Source organism: Acanthopagrus latus, chromosome 23 (assembly GCF_904848185.1).
Source record: "Acanthopagrus latus isolate v.2019 chromosome 23, fAcaLat1.1, whole genome shotgun sequence".
Lineage (NCBI taxonomy): Eukaryota > Metazoa > Chordata > Actinopteri > Spariformes > Sparidae > Acanthopagrus > Acanthopagrus latus.
In genome coordinates this window covers 8,134,302-8,154,772 of record NC_051061.1, presented here as the reverse complement: position 1 = coordinate 8,154,772, position 20,471 = coordinate 8,134,302, and the positions used below count along the sequence as shown (strand labels likewise).

General features: G+C 40.3%; 1 protein-coding gene across 3 annotated transcripts in view; it reads left to right on the top strand.

The window, feature by feature from the left end:
• The first annotated feature begins 3,274 nt into the window (after window positions 1-3,274).
• Window positions 3,275-20,471, top strand: part of LOC119013529 (trinucleotide repeat-containing gene 6A protein-like) — a 32,561-nt gene continuing 15,364 nt past the window's right edge. The window contains exons 1-5 of one of the 3 annotated variants that reach the window (XM_037088151.1): window positions 3,275-3,601; window positions 5,155-5,206; window positions 11,591-11,689; window positions 17,957-18,305; window positions 19,077-19,124. In XM_037088151.1, the coding sequence (XP_036944046.1) occupies window positions 19,079-19,124 (46 nt within the window). In that variant the 5' untranslated portion in view covers window positions 3,275-3,601; window positions 5,155-5,206; window positions 11,591-11,689; window positions 17,957-18,305; window positions 19,077-19,078. Of the gene's footprint in view, window positions 3,602-5,154; window positions 5,207-11,590; window positions 11,690-17,953; window positions 18,306-19,076; window positions 19,125-20,471 lie in introns of all 3 variants that reach the window. The other 2 variants (XM_037088150.1, XM_037088152.1) reach the window with 2 other exon arrangements.

The window sequence follows — 20,471 nt, the reverse complement described above, 5'->3', positions numbered from 1 at the left end:
TGTGTGTGTGTGTGTGTGTGCATGTGCATCGAATATGGACTATAGTTGAGCCAAACCGAGTAACAATCAAGAAGAGGAATGTGTAAAGCATGACACACATAGTGAAGAAAACAACAATAAACCTGAATGTGTGTACACATGTAAGCAATTGCATAACTTGAACTGGCATTGCTGTGTCAGCAGACCTGGACACATGTGTATGTGTAGGCTACCTGTGTTTGCCCAAGTAACCAAGGTCTATTTCCTGCCTTTGACTCCTGAATGTGTGTGTGTGTGTGTGTGTGTGTGTGTGTGTGTGTGTGTGTGTGTGTGTGTGTGTGTGTGTGTGTGTGTGTGTGTGTAAATGATTAAACCTTGGCCTGTTCTGCATACACTCCCCTGCCTGTCAAGGTGACTACCTTGTCACAGACTATCAGCAAACTCTTTGACTGCCCTGCTCTGACTGCCCAGTGGCACAAACTCAACCGGATTTCGAAACTGTAGATTTATCATTAATTGTGACACATCAGGCAAAATGTAGTTTTCTGCCCTTTCAAAGACACATGTCCAGGTTACTATCGAGTGTTGGCCTTTGGGCTTCAACGTGAATAATCAGTTTTACTCGTGTTGGTGACCTGATTTTGTAGTGAACCTTTTTTTTTGTGTTCTGCTCTATTCTTCTCTGTCTTTCTTTGTTCAGGTTTTTACACTGGCTGTCTCTGGACTTTTCTGTTTTGTTACGGTCTACCAGCTTAATCTAATGCTAGTTTGCCCCAGTATATTGTAATGCATGAGTGGACTCTCACTGGACACACCAGACAAGCTCCCAGGTCTTTATGTACTGACGTTGACCTAACTTTTAACTTCATCAAGCTTTTATATCTGGTATATGTTCCATCAGAACATGTTTCTACTCGCCAACAGACATGTGAGCTCTGGGTTTTGTTTGCATGAATGTGTCAAAGTGCCCTGAGCTAATCATGTCAGTATGTCCTGTAGCGACCCCTGCTTTCCTCACGATCTATGAATTGTGGAATTTGATAAAAGGCATATGATGAATTTCCATACTTTTCTTGAGAAACTGGAATACAACACACTATCAAGAAAGCAAAAGGCAAAAGTTGCAAAGCAGCTAATGCTAAAATGCATACAATGCATGATTACAGTTATTAAAAAAAAGAAAATCAAATGTTCTATAAGCCATGATTTCAGATTAAACTTTGCAGCAGCAAAAATCCAAAATATCATTCCAGTACTAAAGTTTATTTTTTACTATCCATGCCAGCTGGTGTGGTTTTTGAATAATAATATTGATCTTTTGTTTTGTTCACAAGTGTGGTCCAGATTGACACCTGCTGAGCCTTCAAATCAGAGGATCTGGAGGGAGATCGTTAATTGCTGAGTTTCATACCCAGGTTGGTTTTGCTGTATGTTGCTGACTCTTGATAGCCACCCAAACCAAAGCATCAGTGTTTCCCAACCTGGGAACGAAACTTTGTAGTCAGCTGTTTTACACATCTGGCACCTTTAACTTTTTGGCAGTGACATCATCTGACGACATTCCCATGAGCCTCAGTCACACTTTGTGTTTAGTGCTTATTAGCATATAGCATGCTATCATGCTAATTAATGATGCTGAACATGGTTAACTTACTACCAGCTTAACAACAGCGGCTTAGCTTTGTCACTGTGAGTGTGTTAGCATGCAGACATTAGCACATGGCTCAAAACACCACTGTGCTTTATCGCATGAATGTCAGTGACACTATTGTTACTACTGCACTTAGCTAGGACTCCTAAGGCCTTAAATTATTTTAATATAAGACCAATGACCAATGACAATTTTTTCTTGCTTGTTTGAGTTTGTTGCTGAGAATAACAATGCGTCCAAGGTTTCATTTCTCAAGCAACTGAACCAACAACTTCGCTGTCCCCTGATATCCTTCAGGTATCTGATCTTGTAGTATGACCTGACAGATGGGAAAAAGGGAACTTCAGATAAGTGCATGAAGGCGGGATGAATCCCAAATACGAGATCAATTCAGTATTTTCCCATTTGGAAGGCAATTATATCTGAATTCCCAACTGTCATGAGCACATCATCAGTATTAGAAATCTATTAGGCAACCCAGATTTGGGTAGTAATTGGCACACCAGTGCTGAGAGGTCGCCTCCTTGTTTATATGCTTAAAAATCTAATCTCCCTGTCTTTGATATCTGGTCAAATAAAATAATCTCTTGGCAGTAGATGAACTCTATGCCTCTCTCCCTCCCTCACAGTTACATACAAGCAGATAAGGGAGGCAATTTGTGCACAAGGATGGGGGTTGTTTTTGCCATTGGCGGGTCAATGGTCATTGCTCTGCACACACACACGTATTGCCGGTCTCTCCTGTAAGCAGCAGCAGCAGCAGCAGCAGCCTTTGTCTCGTCAGTGAAACGTTGCAGTTGGCAAATTCCACGCTGTATTTGTTTCTCTCTCTCCTCCCTGTCTCTTTTTAAAAACTCTTTTCAGGGTCTTTTTTATTTTTATTTTTACTTACACAACGGTCAAAGAGATGGCTAAAAAATGCAACTTTGTAACTTTCAGGTTTTGGGGTTCAATCTTCTTAAAGGAAAAGTTCACCCCCAAAATGAAAATCCAGTCATTATTCAATCACTCCCATGTGGATGGAAAGGTGGGTAGAGTTTTGTAGTCCACAAAACACCTCTGGAGCTTCACAGTCAAACAGGATCGCAGCATCCTGCTTAACAACTGAAGTAAAAAGGGATGTTTTAAATGTAAAAAAACAAAACAAAAAAAAAAACAACCCAACAACATAAAAGAAACATAAAATGGCTTCAATCACGTGTCGAGATTGTACACATTACACATACAATTATTCTGAATGGAGCCATTTTATCCCCATCTACTTCAGTTATATAGAAGAGTGCTGCAATAGTGTTTTGGATAATGTACACAATGACTGCATTTTTATTTTTGGATGAACTTATCCTCCGACAGCATCTGTCCCAGTGCAGATAAAAATTAAAATAATAGGAGGTACTTTGTGGTTATTATGATTTTCATATTGGCATACTGCTAATTTTTTACACAAATATATTGCAAATCATGACAACTGTAAAAAAGAGAAATCACAATTGAATGCTTAAACCCAAATATGTTAAATAAGTAGACACTGATTGTTATTTTTTCAAAACGGGTTCAGGTCTGATGCATATGGTACCACAGGTTATTACGGGTTCACTAACATGAAGGGACCGAGGTACTTAGCGTGAACAGGTCTGACATGTCTGGCTTTGCTTCAAACTCTTCTCTCAATACCATTTACCTTCGGCTTGGTGTTCGGTTTTCTCAGTCAGAGGAAGTGGTGAATGTGTTTCCTGCGCTGTCTCCCCCCTCCAGAAACACACACACGCAGTCATAGCTGAAGTGAATGCAGAGAGAGAGGAGGGGAAAGCAGAGCTCAAGCGAAAGAAGGTTAGCCAGCAAGCGAGTTAAGAAAATGGCGATCATGCAGGACGGATGCCTCCCCTCGTAGATGCTGCAAACGCGTTGAAATTCTTCTAGCCTTACAGCCGGCTTTCCTTTCCACTCTGTTGCACTTTATACTTCAATGAGGTAAGGTTGGTTTTACGGTGTTTTCTCACTGAATGGCTGTGTCTTTTTTGTCGAGCGAGTGTACACAGAGAGCCCAGGAGCAGGGAGACCGGGGACTGGTGTCGATAAGTTGAGCAGCCGCTGTTGTTTAGTTAGCCGTGAGCTGAGCTAAGCTAGCGTGCTAAGCACTTGGCAAAGGCGGCTCGGTTGCATTGCAGTTCGCAAACGTTGACGGAAAAAACATCGGTTGACACATCAGTGGACTGTACTTGCCTACAGATGGCTGAAAACTTCGAAGCGTTTTTTGACAGGCAAACCTTTGTGTTTGTGCGCAGGATAACCTTGTGCTAACTGCTAACTAGTAGGAGCGCTGGTTAACCTTAGCTGGCCAGCTGTGCGTACGTATCTGTCAAAAGAGCTTATTCTGTGTTTATTCGGAAACAAATGCTTCCAGTGGTGTGAATATCAGTAAAAATACCGTTGTTGGTGGATTCAACGCGTCACTATGTTTATTAAAGCACATAAACCACTTGATTTGAAATAAGACCGGGTAAGTTAAATAGCCGCTTCGTAGCGTTAGCCGCGAGCTTGCATTAGCAGCAATGCTAATCTGACGACGTAGGTTGCTCGGCGGTGGCTCCGACTGATCGCCGGGCTTTTTTACGACTTGCACACAGGACACAGTTGCGGGAATGACGTCAAATAACCAAAATGTGTTGGTGAAACGTACTATAATGTGATATTTGGTGGTAAATTTGTGACTCCGCAGAGTTGTAATTCGTTTCAGAGCGTTTAACACCCTCTGTCGGCAGAGAGACAGAGCGGCTGGTTAGCTTAACACTAGACCTCCGCTATGCTGGTTTTGCAGTCGTATCTACCCAACTTTTCGCACTGGCCCGGCGAGGCTGCAAACAGAGCTAAGCCACATAATGATTTAATTGCATCGATTGTAATTAGATGACCTATTGAGGATTTTTGTTGGTCTTGGCTCGCGCTGGAAAAATACCAGGCTTGAGAGAAGCCATGTTGGTTAAGCTGTAAGTCAGGCAACAGCTGAGATAATGGCCGATCAGGACCCGAGCTGTAACTCTGACCCACACACACTCTCTCTTTATCTGTCATTCTCAGACACACACACATTCACTGTTCACCTTGCAGGGCCTCAGCTGTGCAGTGCCCTCGTCGTGCATTGCCCTGTTATGCGGTTCAACTTGCATTTCCACATTGACCAATTAACATACTTTTCATGCATCTTTACTGAGGAGTCTCACTCTTTGTTTGTTTTGTTTTGTTTGTTTGTGCTTGACCTTGCATAGACTGCGGAGGTGAGGTGCGCATCTTCTGACCACCAGTAATTTATTCGTGACATTAAGCTTGAGTTATGTGAAGCATTTCAGGAGTAGCAACAGTATGCAGCGCTTACATGTAGTTTCACAGGATGTTGTTAAATCACAGCAAACTGATAACACTGTATACCACCCACAGACAGGGTATCTTTTTTATTCGTAATCGGGGGTTGTTTAGGTAAATTAATTCTGAGAGGTTAACCCCCTTATCTTGCCTTTGTCTTTCAGAGATTTGGAATTGGAAGCTGTTGCCACCAAAGAAGCTGAAGCATCTTAACAGGTGAGTGTGCCAACATAAATGCACACAAGCATGTGCATTTTAAGACTAGATTTACCAGTTTACGTCTCATCTTGTATCTTTCGATGGTAGGATGACCTGTGTGCATGTCTGTGTGGTGGGTTGCTGAAGGGGTGTGTGGGTCAGGGGGACAGAGGATGGGCAGCTGCTGCTTATGCAAGCACATGCAGTTCCGTTTGAATTGAATTGGAGGGTCTGGGTTGGTCTAGGCCACATTGTGCTGAGTAAGCTTTGCTGTTTTAAAATCGCTAAATGAGAAGCCAGAGTCCTGATGTTTTGTGTGTGGAGAGGTGTTTGTGCAGCTCATTGTGTCCATACAGTTGGTCTACATGCAGGCACACAATAGAGCCGTGGGCCACAACTAGTCCATCCACTCACTCCTTGGGCTGTGTTTAATGTGTTTTCTGTTTTTAGGTCCTAATTCTGTTTATGAATCTTGTTATCTTGACCAATTTCCTGAATTAGGATCTCTTTTTTTTTGGTTGTATGTAATTGGACTCAGTCCATCAACTCACCTACTCCTCACTGCCAAAAGTGTGGGTTTATGTCCAGGGATGTTTTTCATACAAGAGATAATAAAAACATCGGAACTAGATAGTTTTTACGGTTGGTTTAGTGCCATTTCTGTTATATATCTTCTGTAATGTATTTGTTGTGTTTCATGGTTTAAGAATGTTACCTCTGCAAAGGAGGTTATGTTTTTACACGTTTATTGGTTTGTCTGAGGGATTGCACAAAAACTGCAAAACAGTGTTCCATGAAAATCTGATGAAGGATGGGTCTTGGTTTAGAATAGGTACTATTAACCTCTGGTGCGGATCCTGATGCAGGGGTGCATCCAATAATTTTTTCTTGCTTTAAATTATTACCAGACACATTATTGTTTATTTTTCATGGCACAATGTATGGATGGAAAAACATCATCTATGTTTAGGTGGCTGGTATCTATGAATGAGGGAAAACTTGATGCAGTTCCCCGATCTTGTGGACTCAAGTTATAGTTAAGCAGTTATGGGTGGTTTAAAAATTAGCAATACACGGCTAACAAGCTTGATATTGGGTTAGGGTTGGGGATATTGGATTAGGCTTGATTTGATTAATTGGTGGTGGTATGCACACTACTGAGTGCCATTCTATTTTATTGAAATAATGACTTAAAAAAATATTGTATTATGCTGTTTTGCTTAGGGTAGCTTCAGCCAGTTGATGATTCACATTTTCCTTGTATTAGGTCATATTTTTCCAGCTGTGTTTATGTTGGAGTGACTGATACTGAAGTCACATAAGGGAAATTTTTGGAAGTTGACAGATTGAGTAGTTTGGCCGATTTATTCTAACCATATATTGGCTGAACTCTGGTCATCTAGGGACGTATCTATCTATCTATCTATCTATCTATCTATCTATCTATCTATATACTGTCACATATACAGTTTATTACTTTACCCATACTAAATTTCAAATGATCATGTGGGACATTTAATCTGAAAAAGGACAACTCCAAAACAAACATGGTACACGCATTCAACTCCCAATATAAATCAGTTTAATTCGGGGATGTGTGTCTTTTCAAATAGCTGTAATTTACTACAGCACAGTGCGATGTTGAGGTGGTGACTTTAATGCTGTTTCAATTCATGATGTTTGGAATGTGGTTTCACTTTTATGTCTAAATGAGAGGTACTGTCCCAAAGTTTACAAATAGCATTTGGTGGATGGTTCTATAAAAGGCTTACCACAGTATCATAAATTCAATACATTTATAGAGTTTGTGGCACCAGCAAGGATTACATCCTTCAGGGTAAAAACTGAATAAGTATTCAGAACTCCTACTCCGAAGCCCTTCAGTTATGCATAAGCAAAACTCGACTGTGAGTCATTTCTAGAGACAGACTTGCCATCAAGCTTGCTCACAAGTACTCACAGATCCTGTCTATTGCTTGTAGACCTGTTGCATTCTTTATCATGACACAATAAAAAAAAAAGTATGTAATTAGTTGTGAATTAAGTGTTATCTCCTTTGCCTTTGTAGAGCAATGTGCTGTCTGGCTTCACTTTCACTTTTGGTTGTCTGGCTTCATTCGTCAAATTACTGTTCTCTCTAAACATGTTCTTATTCTTGTCTAAAAATATCAGGAGTTTTCACCAGGGCTCTATGACCTGTTGAAGCTGTAGCGTTGACTCCAGGCTGAAATGGCCTTCTTGAGATTGTCGTATTTGGAATTTAATACAGCAGTGCTATAAATTCCTACCGCGTTGCAACATTGCTATATTGGTTGGGGATCAGGTAGTCGAACATTGCCCCTCTGAGCAGTAAAGCCACACCTGCAGATGGTCATGAGACTGGGGCAGGAATGGAATATTATGTGCTGTTGCTCTGTGCAGGCTCAGACAAAAAGCTGATCGTAGGAGAAAATGTCGTTTAGCTATGTAGATATGTGATGGTGTCTTTTGGCATAGCTGAAATTGTGACTGGTGATTTACAAAACTTTGACCTCAAGCCTGTTTTTATCCTTTGTGTAACGGATTTAATTCAAACAAAGTGTCTTAATTTTAAGCTATAAAGTATCAACATATTTAAGCCTAGTATTTTAAGAGTATGCTCATCTAAACATAGTTTGACACAACTTCTTATAATGATGTTCAAATTTCCCCCTCTGTAAACTGCCCAATAGTACAATTTACATCAAACTAAACATTAACTGTTCTTTATTGAGTTTTTTTTCTTTCTAAAAAGTGAACTTGAATCTGCACTTGAATCTGCCGAGCCCTGCTGGAGAAAATACTTTCCCAACTTGCCCCACCCTCCTCTGCTTGAGGCACAATTTGAATAGCTTTTTTTTCATCCAGAAATATCTTATTGCCTTAAGTCACTGTGACCTGAGATGAACCAAGCCACTTGTAACGCTGCTGTTGAAATGGCAGGTTTAATGCAGCTAGGCAGGAAATGTGACATCTTGCAATCACAAAGCGTACGCAGTTTGGCTGTTTGTGCAGAGGAGATGCTCGTTGTCATTCACTAATTGAGTGATGGCTTTCTTGAATGGAGCCTCCAGTGTTTACCTTCTATGAGGACATGCTAATGCAAATTGATGCAAATGTTGCTGATTTGTCCATGCAAATTAGCCATGCGACAACCCTTTTGGCTTTTGTTCTTCAGGGACAGACAGACTCTTGTGAGTGTATGTTTATGGATGCTCATGTCTACTGGTTTATGTTTGGGTTATGTCTGGGGTGTATGAAAAAAAGTGCCATCCACGAGGCTTCAAATGCAATCAATACTCTGTCTCCTATAAATTCAAGATCTTGCTGGCTTTTCTGCATGACTCACTTCATCAGGGAGAGAGAAACACTCCTACGGGGTCTTCACATGCAGCAGTCTAAAGCCTCAGATTTCTGATCTCTACCTCAGAAACCCAAATATAGTTTGATTATTTTTAAGTCTTTCAGCTCTATTTGACAGCTGGCAGAAACAGGTTCACAGAAAAGGCAAGTGGATGGCAGAGGAATCTGTGCTACGCTGTAAATTTCAGAATGGTAGCGAAGAAGTAGTTTCAAACTCAACTGACTATAGCAGGTAACACTGAAGTTAACAGAGGATGAGAGGTGAGTTAAGAGTAACTTGCTTTGTTTATCAGGACATACAGACCACCCACTAAAAACTACTATGTAGCAAAATGAAATGTATATCTGCTATACTAATTGGACTGTGACGTATTGTGTTGCACCTAGCATCACTAGTTACCTTTTACAGCTATTTCCTCATCTTTCGTGTCTGTCTGCCACTTTTTTATCCTCCTCAGCTCTCCCTCTGTCTTAAGATGGAAAAACCAAAAAGTATGTGCTTAATAATGGAATCAGCTGTCCAGATTGTTATTTTATCCACTTTAACACAACACAGACCATATTTAGAGATGAGATATTTTTGGAAAGCGATTCCTTTTCATCAGTGTGGTGATTTGTGTGTTAAAGTAAGAAAAAAAAACAGTAGCACTTTTCTATGTGGAAGGTGTTGTAAAACAAGGCAACACAATAAAAGTATTTTGTTATATGTTAGTGCCAGCAGTAAGCTGCTGTCTAGGTTGGCAACTGTTTTTTGTTTTATTTATTTATTTTTTAGCAATTTAAATGCTGTTGGTTTATTGTTGATAAAATTTCCCAGAGCTGGGTGGACTGAAGTTGACTGATGGACAAAAATTCTCTAAATTCTCTACAGGAAGTAAAGTCTAGCACTTGAACTCATGTTCTGCTTTTATAGCTAAATTGATAGTTTGTTAATTGTTGCTGTTTAAAATGCAGGACATGGTCTTGGATGAAGATGTAGTGATGAAAAAGGAAAAAAACAAACCATAAAACATGTTTGCAAATGCAACTTTGTTGTCCCCTTCCTTCCCTCCCCCTGTGGTGACTGCCTTGTTCTTCTTTATCCCTCCTTTTGCTTTTGATGACTTGCGACGGCCCCCCTCCCTCTGTCAGCTGTAGCTGTCGGGGGATGGGGAATTGTCGGCCCATTGATAAACAGATGCTGTCCATGGTGTGTATGTGTGCACTCCAGGAGGGCCCCCACCATGTTCTGCTGTTGTTTTTGAACCCAGAACCATCTGCTGAAGCACTGATGGCTGGAGAGGAGTCGAAGAGAGGGGGGAGTGTGGGAACAGAGGAAGGAGGGTGGTGACTGAAGGTGGAGGCAAATGAAGAATGAAACTGTGTGTACAGACAAACGGCTGATTTAATCTTACGTTGAAAAAAATTGTGCAGAATAATTTAGGTAGGTAACTAAACACTTCTGACTCTGTGACAGAAAACTGTCACAGAGTCACAGACAGGAAGCTGTCACCGGCTGTTCTCTGATCATCTCTAGGCTTCAGCTTAGCAGACTGCACATACAATCAAAGGCAAGGACTTTCTGTCATGTAAAGATGACTTGTGAACATTCAGCAGAGTTTAGCACCAGCTCTGGTCACTGGTGCCTGCAGATCTGTATGATTTTCACTGGTGACAGTGCATATTTTAATTGTTGTCCCTTGGCTTGATGATACATCATCCAGTAGATATGATGTTAATGAGTTGATGTATGCAAAAGACAGATAGCTCTACCAGTTTAACAATAATTAAGCACTATTTTTTTCCTTTTGTTACATCAAATGATTCTGTGAAAATATGTCTTATTTTCTGAAAATTTAGTTGTTTGATGCAGTAAATGTCTCCAACATACTAAACATTTAATTGCTTTTAAAACAGAATCAGTGCAATTCTCAAATTAAATGCCATGTGGACAAATAATGCACTTTAAATGTTGTAGCCATGGTGTCTGAGTCATCTCAGCATCTCTGTACGTCTGTCCGTTTATAGCTAAGGTAAGTGCTGCGCTGTAATCCCATTATTGGATTAGACTGCAGCCTGCAGCTTTCTCCTGCAGGCTAAATGGCACACCCACTGAGCCAAGTACTGCTGAACTTAACACTCACTGAGGGAGAAGCCACTGTCTGATTACAAACCAATAGGACACTAATAGGAAGAGCTTATTTCTTTCTGGAAGCCAAAAAAATAATATGGTAGTGTTTCCCCTTGGATTTGCATGAGTTGTATGGAAGATATTTGTACCAATGGAAGATATTTCGTGCACCTACCTATATAAGGACCATATACCGGAACACATTTGTACACAGTTGGAGATACTGAATTTATGTTTGATAAAATGCTTTTAAGCACATGCAGACAATGTATGTCCTGTTGTTGGTCTTGCCTCGCTTCCTCCTCTCCAGTCACAATTATCATATTTTTTGGATTTATTGAATACAAGTTTTTGTCTATGAAATGAAAAAGGTAGTGGAAAAAAGTTTTTATATTATTAATTATTTAAGTGATTATTATTATTATTATTATTTATTCTTTAAGTGGAGTTGCTGTCTAAAATAAATTCCTCGCAAATTTGTGATTGTCATAAATCGTCGCAATATGTGCAGACATTAACTTTTGCATTGGCTGTCAGTGGCCTTTTTAAAATAATAGAGCTTTTTTCATGAACCCACATGAGGTAATATGGCTGCCATCTCAAATGTTCATTCATCTGGTTTAGGTTTATTAAGTGTTTGTGCGCTCTGATTAAACTTGTTAATCTCATACAAATAAGATAAACACACCAATTCTTTTTATTGACTTTTTAAGCAAATGATGGGCTAAAAGAAGTATTTTCCCCCTTCTCTCAACCCTTTTGTTTGGATTGCCACTAGGTTGTCTCAAAGTACAAATTTATAATAAAAAAATGACACACTTTCTTTAGTTTTACCCATTATTTATGTTATTGGGCCATTGCAATATATATATTGCAATCAAAATAATTATATTTCCTTCTACTTTCCACAGGGAACATACCCATAGAGGGAAGAACAGTGGATGGAAGAGAGAGAGAGACGGAGAGTGTGACGAGGCAGGAGGATAAGAAGATACAGGTCTGGTGAAAAGGTGAGACAAGATGTCATTGTCTTGTTGGGAGCTGTGGGAAGGTTGGGTTTTTGTTCTGGGCATGAAACAAGTACTTATACTCATACCAATTCTCATTTAAATAATTTTATTCAACTTATGGCAATCAATATAGCATCTGCTGTTTCAACTTGCACACAGCTATTAATCCAAAATGAGTGGTGAGCCGCTAAAACGTAGGTTTCAGTTCCTATAGTGTTGAAATAGGCACCCTTTCCATCTTCAATACTAAATGCATTGCAAATCACTAGAAATGTACTGTAGGTAGTAAAAGAAGGATCGATTAAAAAATTTAAAATATTTGACAACCATTAGTGCTGCAGTTTTGTGTCAAGACATGATTCTGGCAGTACATGATAGACATTGGCAAAGTATAAATTAGCAAAGCGCGCTCAACTCCCAGAAGACTTGAGAAATCCACAAACTGCTTGGCTCACATCAGCTCCTATTGTCTAATTTTAAACTATTTGTCCATCTCAGCTCTGGAGGCCTCAAGAGTTTCACAATATTAAGATGTTTATTTTTCCAACCTTTTTTCTTCCTTGCATGGTCTGTGCTTTGTCTCTGTTTATCTGCCTAAATAGTTCAGTGTGCTTTCTGTGTGCGTTCAGCGCTGGTGTACTTTGCAATGTGACGTAGTAACGTTTTTCCATTTGAATTGCCGTTACAGTTTCCACTGAGTCGTGTTTGTACGAGCCTACTACTGTTACAGCTGAAACTACTGTCACGGCTTGTGTAAGCAGGAAGTCTGATAGCGTCTATCTCTGACCTTGAGCGTCTTTATGTTTCAATTGCTCTCTTTGTCTCTCACTTTTCACTCCTCTCCACCTCCGTCCTGTGTCTCTAGTCTCACCCTCTGACTATACTGTTAGATATGGTGATGTTTTTCAGTATAAACAGCTCAGTAGTCTCTGTAGTACCAAACTGTGAACTGGCACAGCCATTTATCGTCCCCCTAGATAATGGTTATACAATAACATGAGTGAAGTCATTGTTCCTCTGAAAGACTCAGTGTCTATACTTGACAGCATCTTACTATAGCTTGAGTCCATAGGCTGCTTTGCCTTCAGTAGTCAAAGGCTCTTGAGTATGCAGTAGTGTGATTATTTTTTATTTTGAACCGTGTGGGGATATGACTAAAATCTCCTGTCACACACACACACACACACACACACACACACAAGCTGCATTAATAGAAATATGTGTATTAATTGTAATACAAAAAAGTTTATTTTAGGTATTTTTTATAAGCAAAAATGCCAAACTTCTCTTTATTTGCTTTCTGAAATGTTTGTTCTTCCAACTTGTCTATATCTCATATGATAGTACACTGGATATCTGCAGTTGCAGGCAGTTTTCTGACATAACAAGCATCTGTCATTAGTTCACATTGAGACCTCATGACGGCATTTTTTTCCCATTTTCTGACACAGTACAAGCCAAACAATTAATTGATTAATCAAGAAAACAAGTGGCAGATAAATTGTAAATGATAATTACTAGCTGCTTTTCACACTAGGTCTATATTTAAAACAACAAACAAAGAAATGGAACATCAGAGAGAACAAATGTGCAAAATGCATAACCAAGGGTTTGAGTGCACATCATTATTTACACTCTTAAGCAACACTTTCATTCTTAATTATGTATCAATGATTTAAAAAAACAAAATGTCAACAGGTGCAGATAATGTAGTCATCAGCAGGATTGAAACAAGCTGATGAAATCTCCAGTCATGAAAAGAAAACCAGAAAATAATGAATGAATTATGAAACAGGGGCTTGTTTTCTGCCAAATTTGCGGCCTTGAGTAGAGTGTATAGTGTCATTGTATAGAGACATAAACCTGACCATGCATGATAGTAATCGGTGCAAAACATGCTTAACTCCACGAATATTCTCACTCAAACCAGCGGCTAGAAGCCAACACTCGTCATGACCGTTTTAAAACATTTGTGGAAAAAAATTCCTGAGCACACCTGGTGGCAGCCACTACCAGCCTGGTTGTGGGTGGACAGGTGACTGTAAAGTTGATGAATGGCTAAATAATGGACAACCCAGTAATGAGTCATAGTAAAAAATGGAGTTTGTGTTTTGTGTACGTTGCCCTTCGTTAGGGTTTGGTGTGCATGTGTGGACACCCCTTGTAACCCCTTCCAAAGTTTGATGGACCATGTGACTAGTGTTCTTATCTACTCCTGCACACATTAATGCTGTGCATGCAATCTCATGTAGTGAACACTGTTTTGAAAAGGATGTTCAACATTCCGGTAAATGTCTTCACACTTCCTCATGCGCTTGAAACAGGAAAGATTTCCCCTCAGGTTTTCGATTTGTTCACAAGGTTTTTCAAATACTTGAGAGAGCGAGAGACAGAGAGAGAGGGACCCTGGCATGTGCGTCTTGCACTGATGTCATCGTGCTCGGACAAGCCCAGAGGAATTGGGAGTGTTTAGGAATGTTGCCATGACAACATGGTCTTTCCTTACAAGAGCTCCTTTACTGGTTAGTCAGCTTCAGAAATAGATTTTGATGGGTTTAACCCAGCCAGGACTATAAGGATAATCGATTAAACTATCCTTACCCTTAACATATAATAATACAGTGTATGTACACCATTTGCTGTATACAGAATAAATCGGCAGCAACACCGCAGGCCCTCATAATCAAACATGTCTGAGTATAAGGAGTGGTTGCCAATGTATTGTGTGGGAGCTGGAGCTGATTTTTTTGTAGTGCTGGAGGGAATGAGGAAACATGTCCATGTATGAAGAAAGTTCAGATCTGCTGTAAGTTCTGGTCCCTTTATCACAATTCGGATGTACATTTGTTTGACATAAAAATAGAAGTGCGGGGAGTTCACTAAAGCTTGTGCTGCACTTGAAGTGATGTGACAGGTGAAATCCATTTAGTACTAGGACTAACTGTGTAGCCAAATCCGTGTCAAGTTGCATATCTGTGTTTTATACCTGTTATAACGCCCACTCTTAGAGCAGCCCTTTTTCTTTTTTTTTTTTTTAATTCAGTGTTGAAATTTGTTGCTGAGGGCCTGGTGTGTTTTTCTGACATGCAAATGATTCTAAAGAATATGTCAGCTTTTGGCAACAAAGCACCATGTTTCAAATAGACTTTGCAGTTGCATAGCAACAGGACACATGAAAAGTGCCTTTAGCGAAAAGCAATGTTCAGTTGACAGTGCATATAGTGATTTCGACAGACCAGACAAACAGTGCAGAGCTTGTAAATTGCATTGTTTTACCAGTGGTGGGTTTTCTCCAGTGATTGGCATCACTGTCACTTTTTTTTTTTAAATTAAATTTTTTTTAATATGGATCAAATTATCTAAAATACAATCTGGTAAATCGAGTGACCTCCTCTAATAAATACAGTGACTTATCTGATTGAACTTCAAGTACTCAGGACTCTCAAATAGAATTAGAACCTGTGTTGATTACAAGGTCTGTCATTTATGACCCAATGTGCAAAAAACAGCCTTTAGTCTGTATTCACATGTACCTTGGTTTAGAACCACCTCTGTTCTACTCCTACTCTCCAGGTTAGTTTATGTAACAGGTAAGGTAGAAAAACACTATTGGTTAATTCTATTGATCCTGTTTCACTGTTCTTGGATTCAGCATTTTGGAGACTTTCACACACTTTAGTTTCTGTGTTTTTTGCAAAGAGTACACATTGTACTGGGTTGATGTGCGGCTGACTTCAGGAAATTGACCTTTCTGCCTTTTATACATGTTAGAAGCTGCAGCTGCATTCCTCTCACATCAACTTCAATGACAGGCTCTTTTTGCCTTTGCTCTTTGTCCCTCCTATTCCACATTCCACCTCTCTTCCCTCCTCCTTAATCTTGGTATCATCTGGGTTTTTTACTTCTTCTTTTTGTCTCATTTCTCTTTTCTCTTCCCCTCAGCCACACACTCTGTATTTGTGTCTTGTCCCTATATTCCCTCTCTCTCTCTCCCCTCTCCCCTCAACGGGCTCTGTCTGTAAGATGATAGCAGCAGTCGAGTTGCTGCCAACTCCAGGGGCCCTCATGAAAGCAGCTCTCAGATGGAAGCAAAGGGAAAGAGGAACAAACTGTACTCTATGTACGGAGCAGCAGCAAAGAACATGCTTGTCCACACCAGCACTGAGGAATGTTGAAGTTTATATTTTGCGATTAAATTGTAATATGTAATGTAGTCACACTTGTTTTACAATCATATACACACTAGTGCTGCAGCAAACAAGGATTTTAGATATTGATTATCTCAGGATGGTTGTTTTAAACACAGTATCATGTAGACAACCACTATACAATGAGAGTTAAATATATGGATAAGTCAGTAATGGTTAGAGAATAAAAATCTTTATTTCCCCCACAAGTATCTTAAGTGTTGAGTGTCTTTCTACATGGCTTTGACTCGCACTGCCTTATAAGGATAAGTGTTTTTCCCTGTGTAGCCTCTTTGAAGCAAATGCTTTCGGGTTGACAGAGGTCTTTCCTTGTAAGAAGGTTGAGTCAAGATCCATGTAAGTAAACAACTGTGTTTGCTGGAAGGGGCTTGTCCTATTTGGTGTCAGGGCTGCCTGAGGGAGCAGGTCAACCCTGCATTCAACGCTATACCTTTCTGCTATGTTTCTTAGTCAGGGGGTTGTTTGTATTATAATGCTGCCTCTTTAAAAATACTTTAAAATCAGTTTCTCGAGTTCATAATAATGATATCATTGTGCTGTCTGTTTTTTTTGATTGATTCCAGAGAGAGGCCGTGCAGCTTCTGGCAGACTTTGTTGAGATGCTGGCTGTGTGCCCAGGTTTAGCTAGTGAGCTGTGAATTAACAAAGGTGGAGTATGGCCTCAGTTAAGTGCGTCTGGTCAGTATGTAGGGTTTAATACATTGGCTCCTGGTTTGTGTGCCTGAAAGAAACTTTATCGCTTGTGACTTTAAGTGGTTGGATTATTTTGTCTCTCTTTGATAAGGTTGTTCTTACTATAGTTCAAACTTGCAACACATTCATGTTCCATAGCACATGCAAACTTGCTCATTGTCCACACATGGGTTTGTTTGCTCTCTTATCATTATGGCTAGTGAACATAGTGGTTGCTATTTGAACTCAAGGTTTATAAATAGACCTGGGTACTGCTGCAGCAGGCAGAGAGAGCTAACACACTTGGTAACCTGCTTGAAGAAAAGGTCAGAAGAGAGACACACACACACGCACACTCACTCTCCTTCTTACTGTCAAACACACCAGTCCACTTTTTACTGAAGGAGTCTGCCTCTTTTTGTTTTCACCTCGCCTCTCACTGGCTGTCTTTGTTTCTACTCCTCTCTCTTTCTGCTCAAGGATAAGAGGTTTTGCTTGCAATGGCATCCTAGGGTAGCGCTGCCAGCTTTAAGCCTGTTGTATAACCCTAATCTAGTCTTACCTATACACAATCATCCCCCTTCAAGAGAAGGTGTGCAGGGTGGTCACTCGTTCTTCATGTTACTTTTCTGACTCACATACTCATCCCACACTCAAATGTATCATAAGCAGGAGAGAGGAGAGATGGGAATAATTAGTCTCCTTCAACCATAGAGAGAGAACAGGGTGAACGGATAAGGTTGTGTTCACTGGGTCAGAAAGGCTTGTAATTAATTTCCAAAACATCATTGAATTGGCATCCATAGTTACTGTATATCGTAGCTTCCATTTAAGCTGGCCTGCACCTTCTTTAGAATGTAACATGTGCATCAGGGCTGAGGAGATGTCACGAAGAGACCATAAGAACAGTGATCGTCTTTGGGTGTGGCTGGGAGAGATTGTTTGCAGGGAATACAATAACCAGCAAAACAATTTACTTATCTTCAGTAACACTAGACATACTCCCACTGGAAACCTTGTGGTAACTATCATCGCACTGTCACAGTGAATAAACTGTACTTTGGCTGTTAAGTGCACACATCAGTAAGTTAATTTTTTAAGTAGCTACACGACTCAGAGCTTAATTGTTATGTGTGTTCATGAGTCGCTGTGCATTGATTGAACTATATATCCAATGAGTCATATGAGCTGCAAATGTAACAAATTCTGTAGAGAATTCTGAAGAGACTGTAGTCATTCCTGTTGGTGTGATTTGGTAATGGATACTGATGTGACTGAGTGGTTTCTAAACGGATGATTGTCTTTGAAGTTATTGATAATGTTCATGCAATCTGCTGACCTAACCATATTTCTCTCCTTTTTTGTCTCGTTCTTTCTTTCCCAGCAGTGCCAGAGCATACCAAGTCAAGGCAGAGTCCTTAATCTGAACCACATCCCCCCCTTCCCCTTCCCCACACATACACTTACACACACCCCTCCCAAACACACACACACACACACACACACAAATACACACACGTACAGTCCTCAGCAATGCCAAGGGGGCCCGATCAGCTTGCTGCCCGCTCTGACAAGCCCTGCCTCTTCATCTCAGGCCCTTGAGGCTGTGCCCTCGGAGCTTTGACCTTTTGACCTCCCCTTTGTCGACCTGGGAACCAAAGGTCACCTGTTCTCCACTCAACCAGGGGACGTCCTCCTGCCCAGCCAGGAGCCACAGCCACACGCCCCACTCACAGGTAAACCATCAAAAGAAATGAAAGAGCACAAGCAAACAGCAGTGGATTGCATTCAGTCAGATCCGCATACGTCGTCAAACATATACAATGAAATAAGCCCATGCGTGCACATTGTCTGCCAATAATCACATTCTTGAATAAGCAAGAAAACAATTGTGCGGTTACTTTTAAATGTCAATAAATGTTACAATGTGGGTGTGTCATTGCTCATAGCTTTCGGATAAGTTTCTACTTGTACCTCTATTCCGAAAAAGTCAACACTGACTGCATTAAATTTAGAGTGGAGGCAGATCTACAATTGCACTTTTTGGGGAACATAAATTATTTTCTAATTTGATTTCATGATGGTGATACTGAACAAACTAAGTGGAACATAATAACTTGTTAGTGTGCAGTCTTATTGCACCCAAAGGGGACTCAGTTACAAGAATAAGCATAAAAATAAGCACCAAATTTAGCTCTGTCAAGTCTGAGAGAATTACACACACACCCCTAAGTTATTACTCATTTTATCAGCCAGATATCAATTGTAGCTACTAATGTAGGTTCAGCAACTAGCAGGGTTTGTCAATTAATGCTGTTCTACTTGCAAGGTCTTTTTTCTTTGAACCCTTCTACTTTAACACTCTTGTCTTCTTCTCTGTTTGCTTGATTCTCATTGAATGTTCTGTCTGTCCAAACTATTTCTAGCATCTTCCCATTTATGTTTTCTGGCTCTGTCTCTAACTCCCTCCAAGTCTGTTTGACAGTCTTTCCTCTCTCTGTTTCCAGGCATGGCTCCCATTCGGGATTCCGTCAGCCACTCCCCTAATCAAACAGGTGACTACACATTTGCCCTCTTCCTTCCAATTTTCTCTGCATTTTACTCTTCCACCCATTGTCTTACTTCGGCTCTCTACTTTGTGATCGACAATCTAGGTAAACTGAGTCTGACTTAACCTTGACAGATGATGCATTTTATTCATGTCGTATATGAGATGGAGAGACAGGGAGAGATGAATGAGTGAGTGAGAAAGTGGGTGTGAGAGAGGGTGCAAGAGGAGACTTGGCAAGCGAACACCACGAGCACCATGGAGAACTGGCAAACACTTTATATGAAGGAGAGGCTTTGAAAGTGAGAGATGCTTTGAGTGAAAGTGACCCAAAGCTGTGCAACCAGTTAGTCAAGAGACTCGTCAGTGGTCTCAGGAGACAGTAGGTGAAAAGACCATGAAAAAATGAAGTACATTTTTTGTATAATTTAAAGAATATAAAGTGTCAATAATAAAACGATGCTCCTGCGAGATACCTTGGAGGCAAGGGAGTGGATATGCTGCCCTCTGTATCTTTATAGGGCAGGTACCAGAAATAATTTGACTTTATATCCTCATTGTATCTTTGCTCACAACCCATAAACTCATTACTAAACTGCAAAGCTCAAGCAGAATGTTTTTCATCCCTTTCTAAGGGTTTATTGATTTTTCATTAACCAGAAACAACAAGACAAATCTTGCTAGATTTTTTTGAGATGCCTGAAAATCTATGTAGGCCTTGCATTGTCTCAAATCACCAACATCCTGTCAAACAAAACAATGAGGTTTATTTGGATCAGCTTAATAGAATCAACCTTGGGTAGTCAGGGGTAACATTAGAGGTTCTGTCACAATTAAAGCCTATTGCAGTGACTACTTAGTAAAGTAAAAGTAAAGTAACTTACAGCAGGATATAAATGGGGACCTCCACTGCAATGATGCAGTCTGAGTTCCAAAGCCTCCTGCCAAATTATGATAAATAAGGCAATTATTCAGAGGGTTGCTGCAGCACTGAAAATTCAGACACTCTTGATTGCAACTGGATGAGTGTGTGCATAATGGCCATGCAAGAAAAATCGGATCAGAAGTGGTCTCTGGAGTCTAATTCTAGGGACATGCCAGGCCCGCATGCAGATGATCTCAGACAGTTTTATTGTGTTTGGAAAAAGTATCAAGGTTTAAATCAAGTCTGAACCTTTCTGTTGCCACCACCTCTTCTCATTTGCACCTCCTTCCCTCCTTGCCTCTTTTCACACTCAATTGCCATCTCCCCTATGCCCTCCATCTCTAGCCTCCTGCTGATTTTCAACCTCCTTCTCTCTGAATCCTAGTTTATAGCTTTGGCATGCTTTTGGGTCCTGCTGTGGTGACAAAA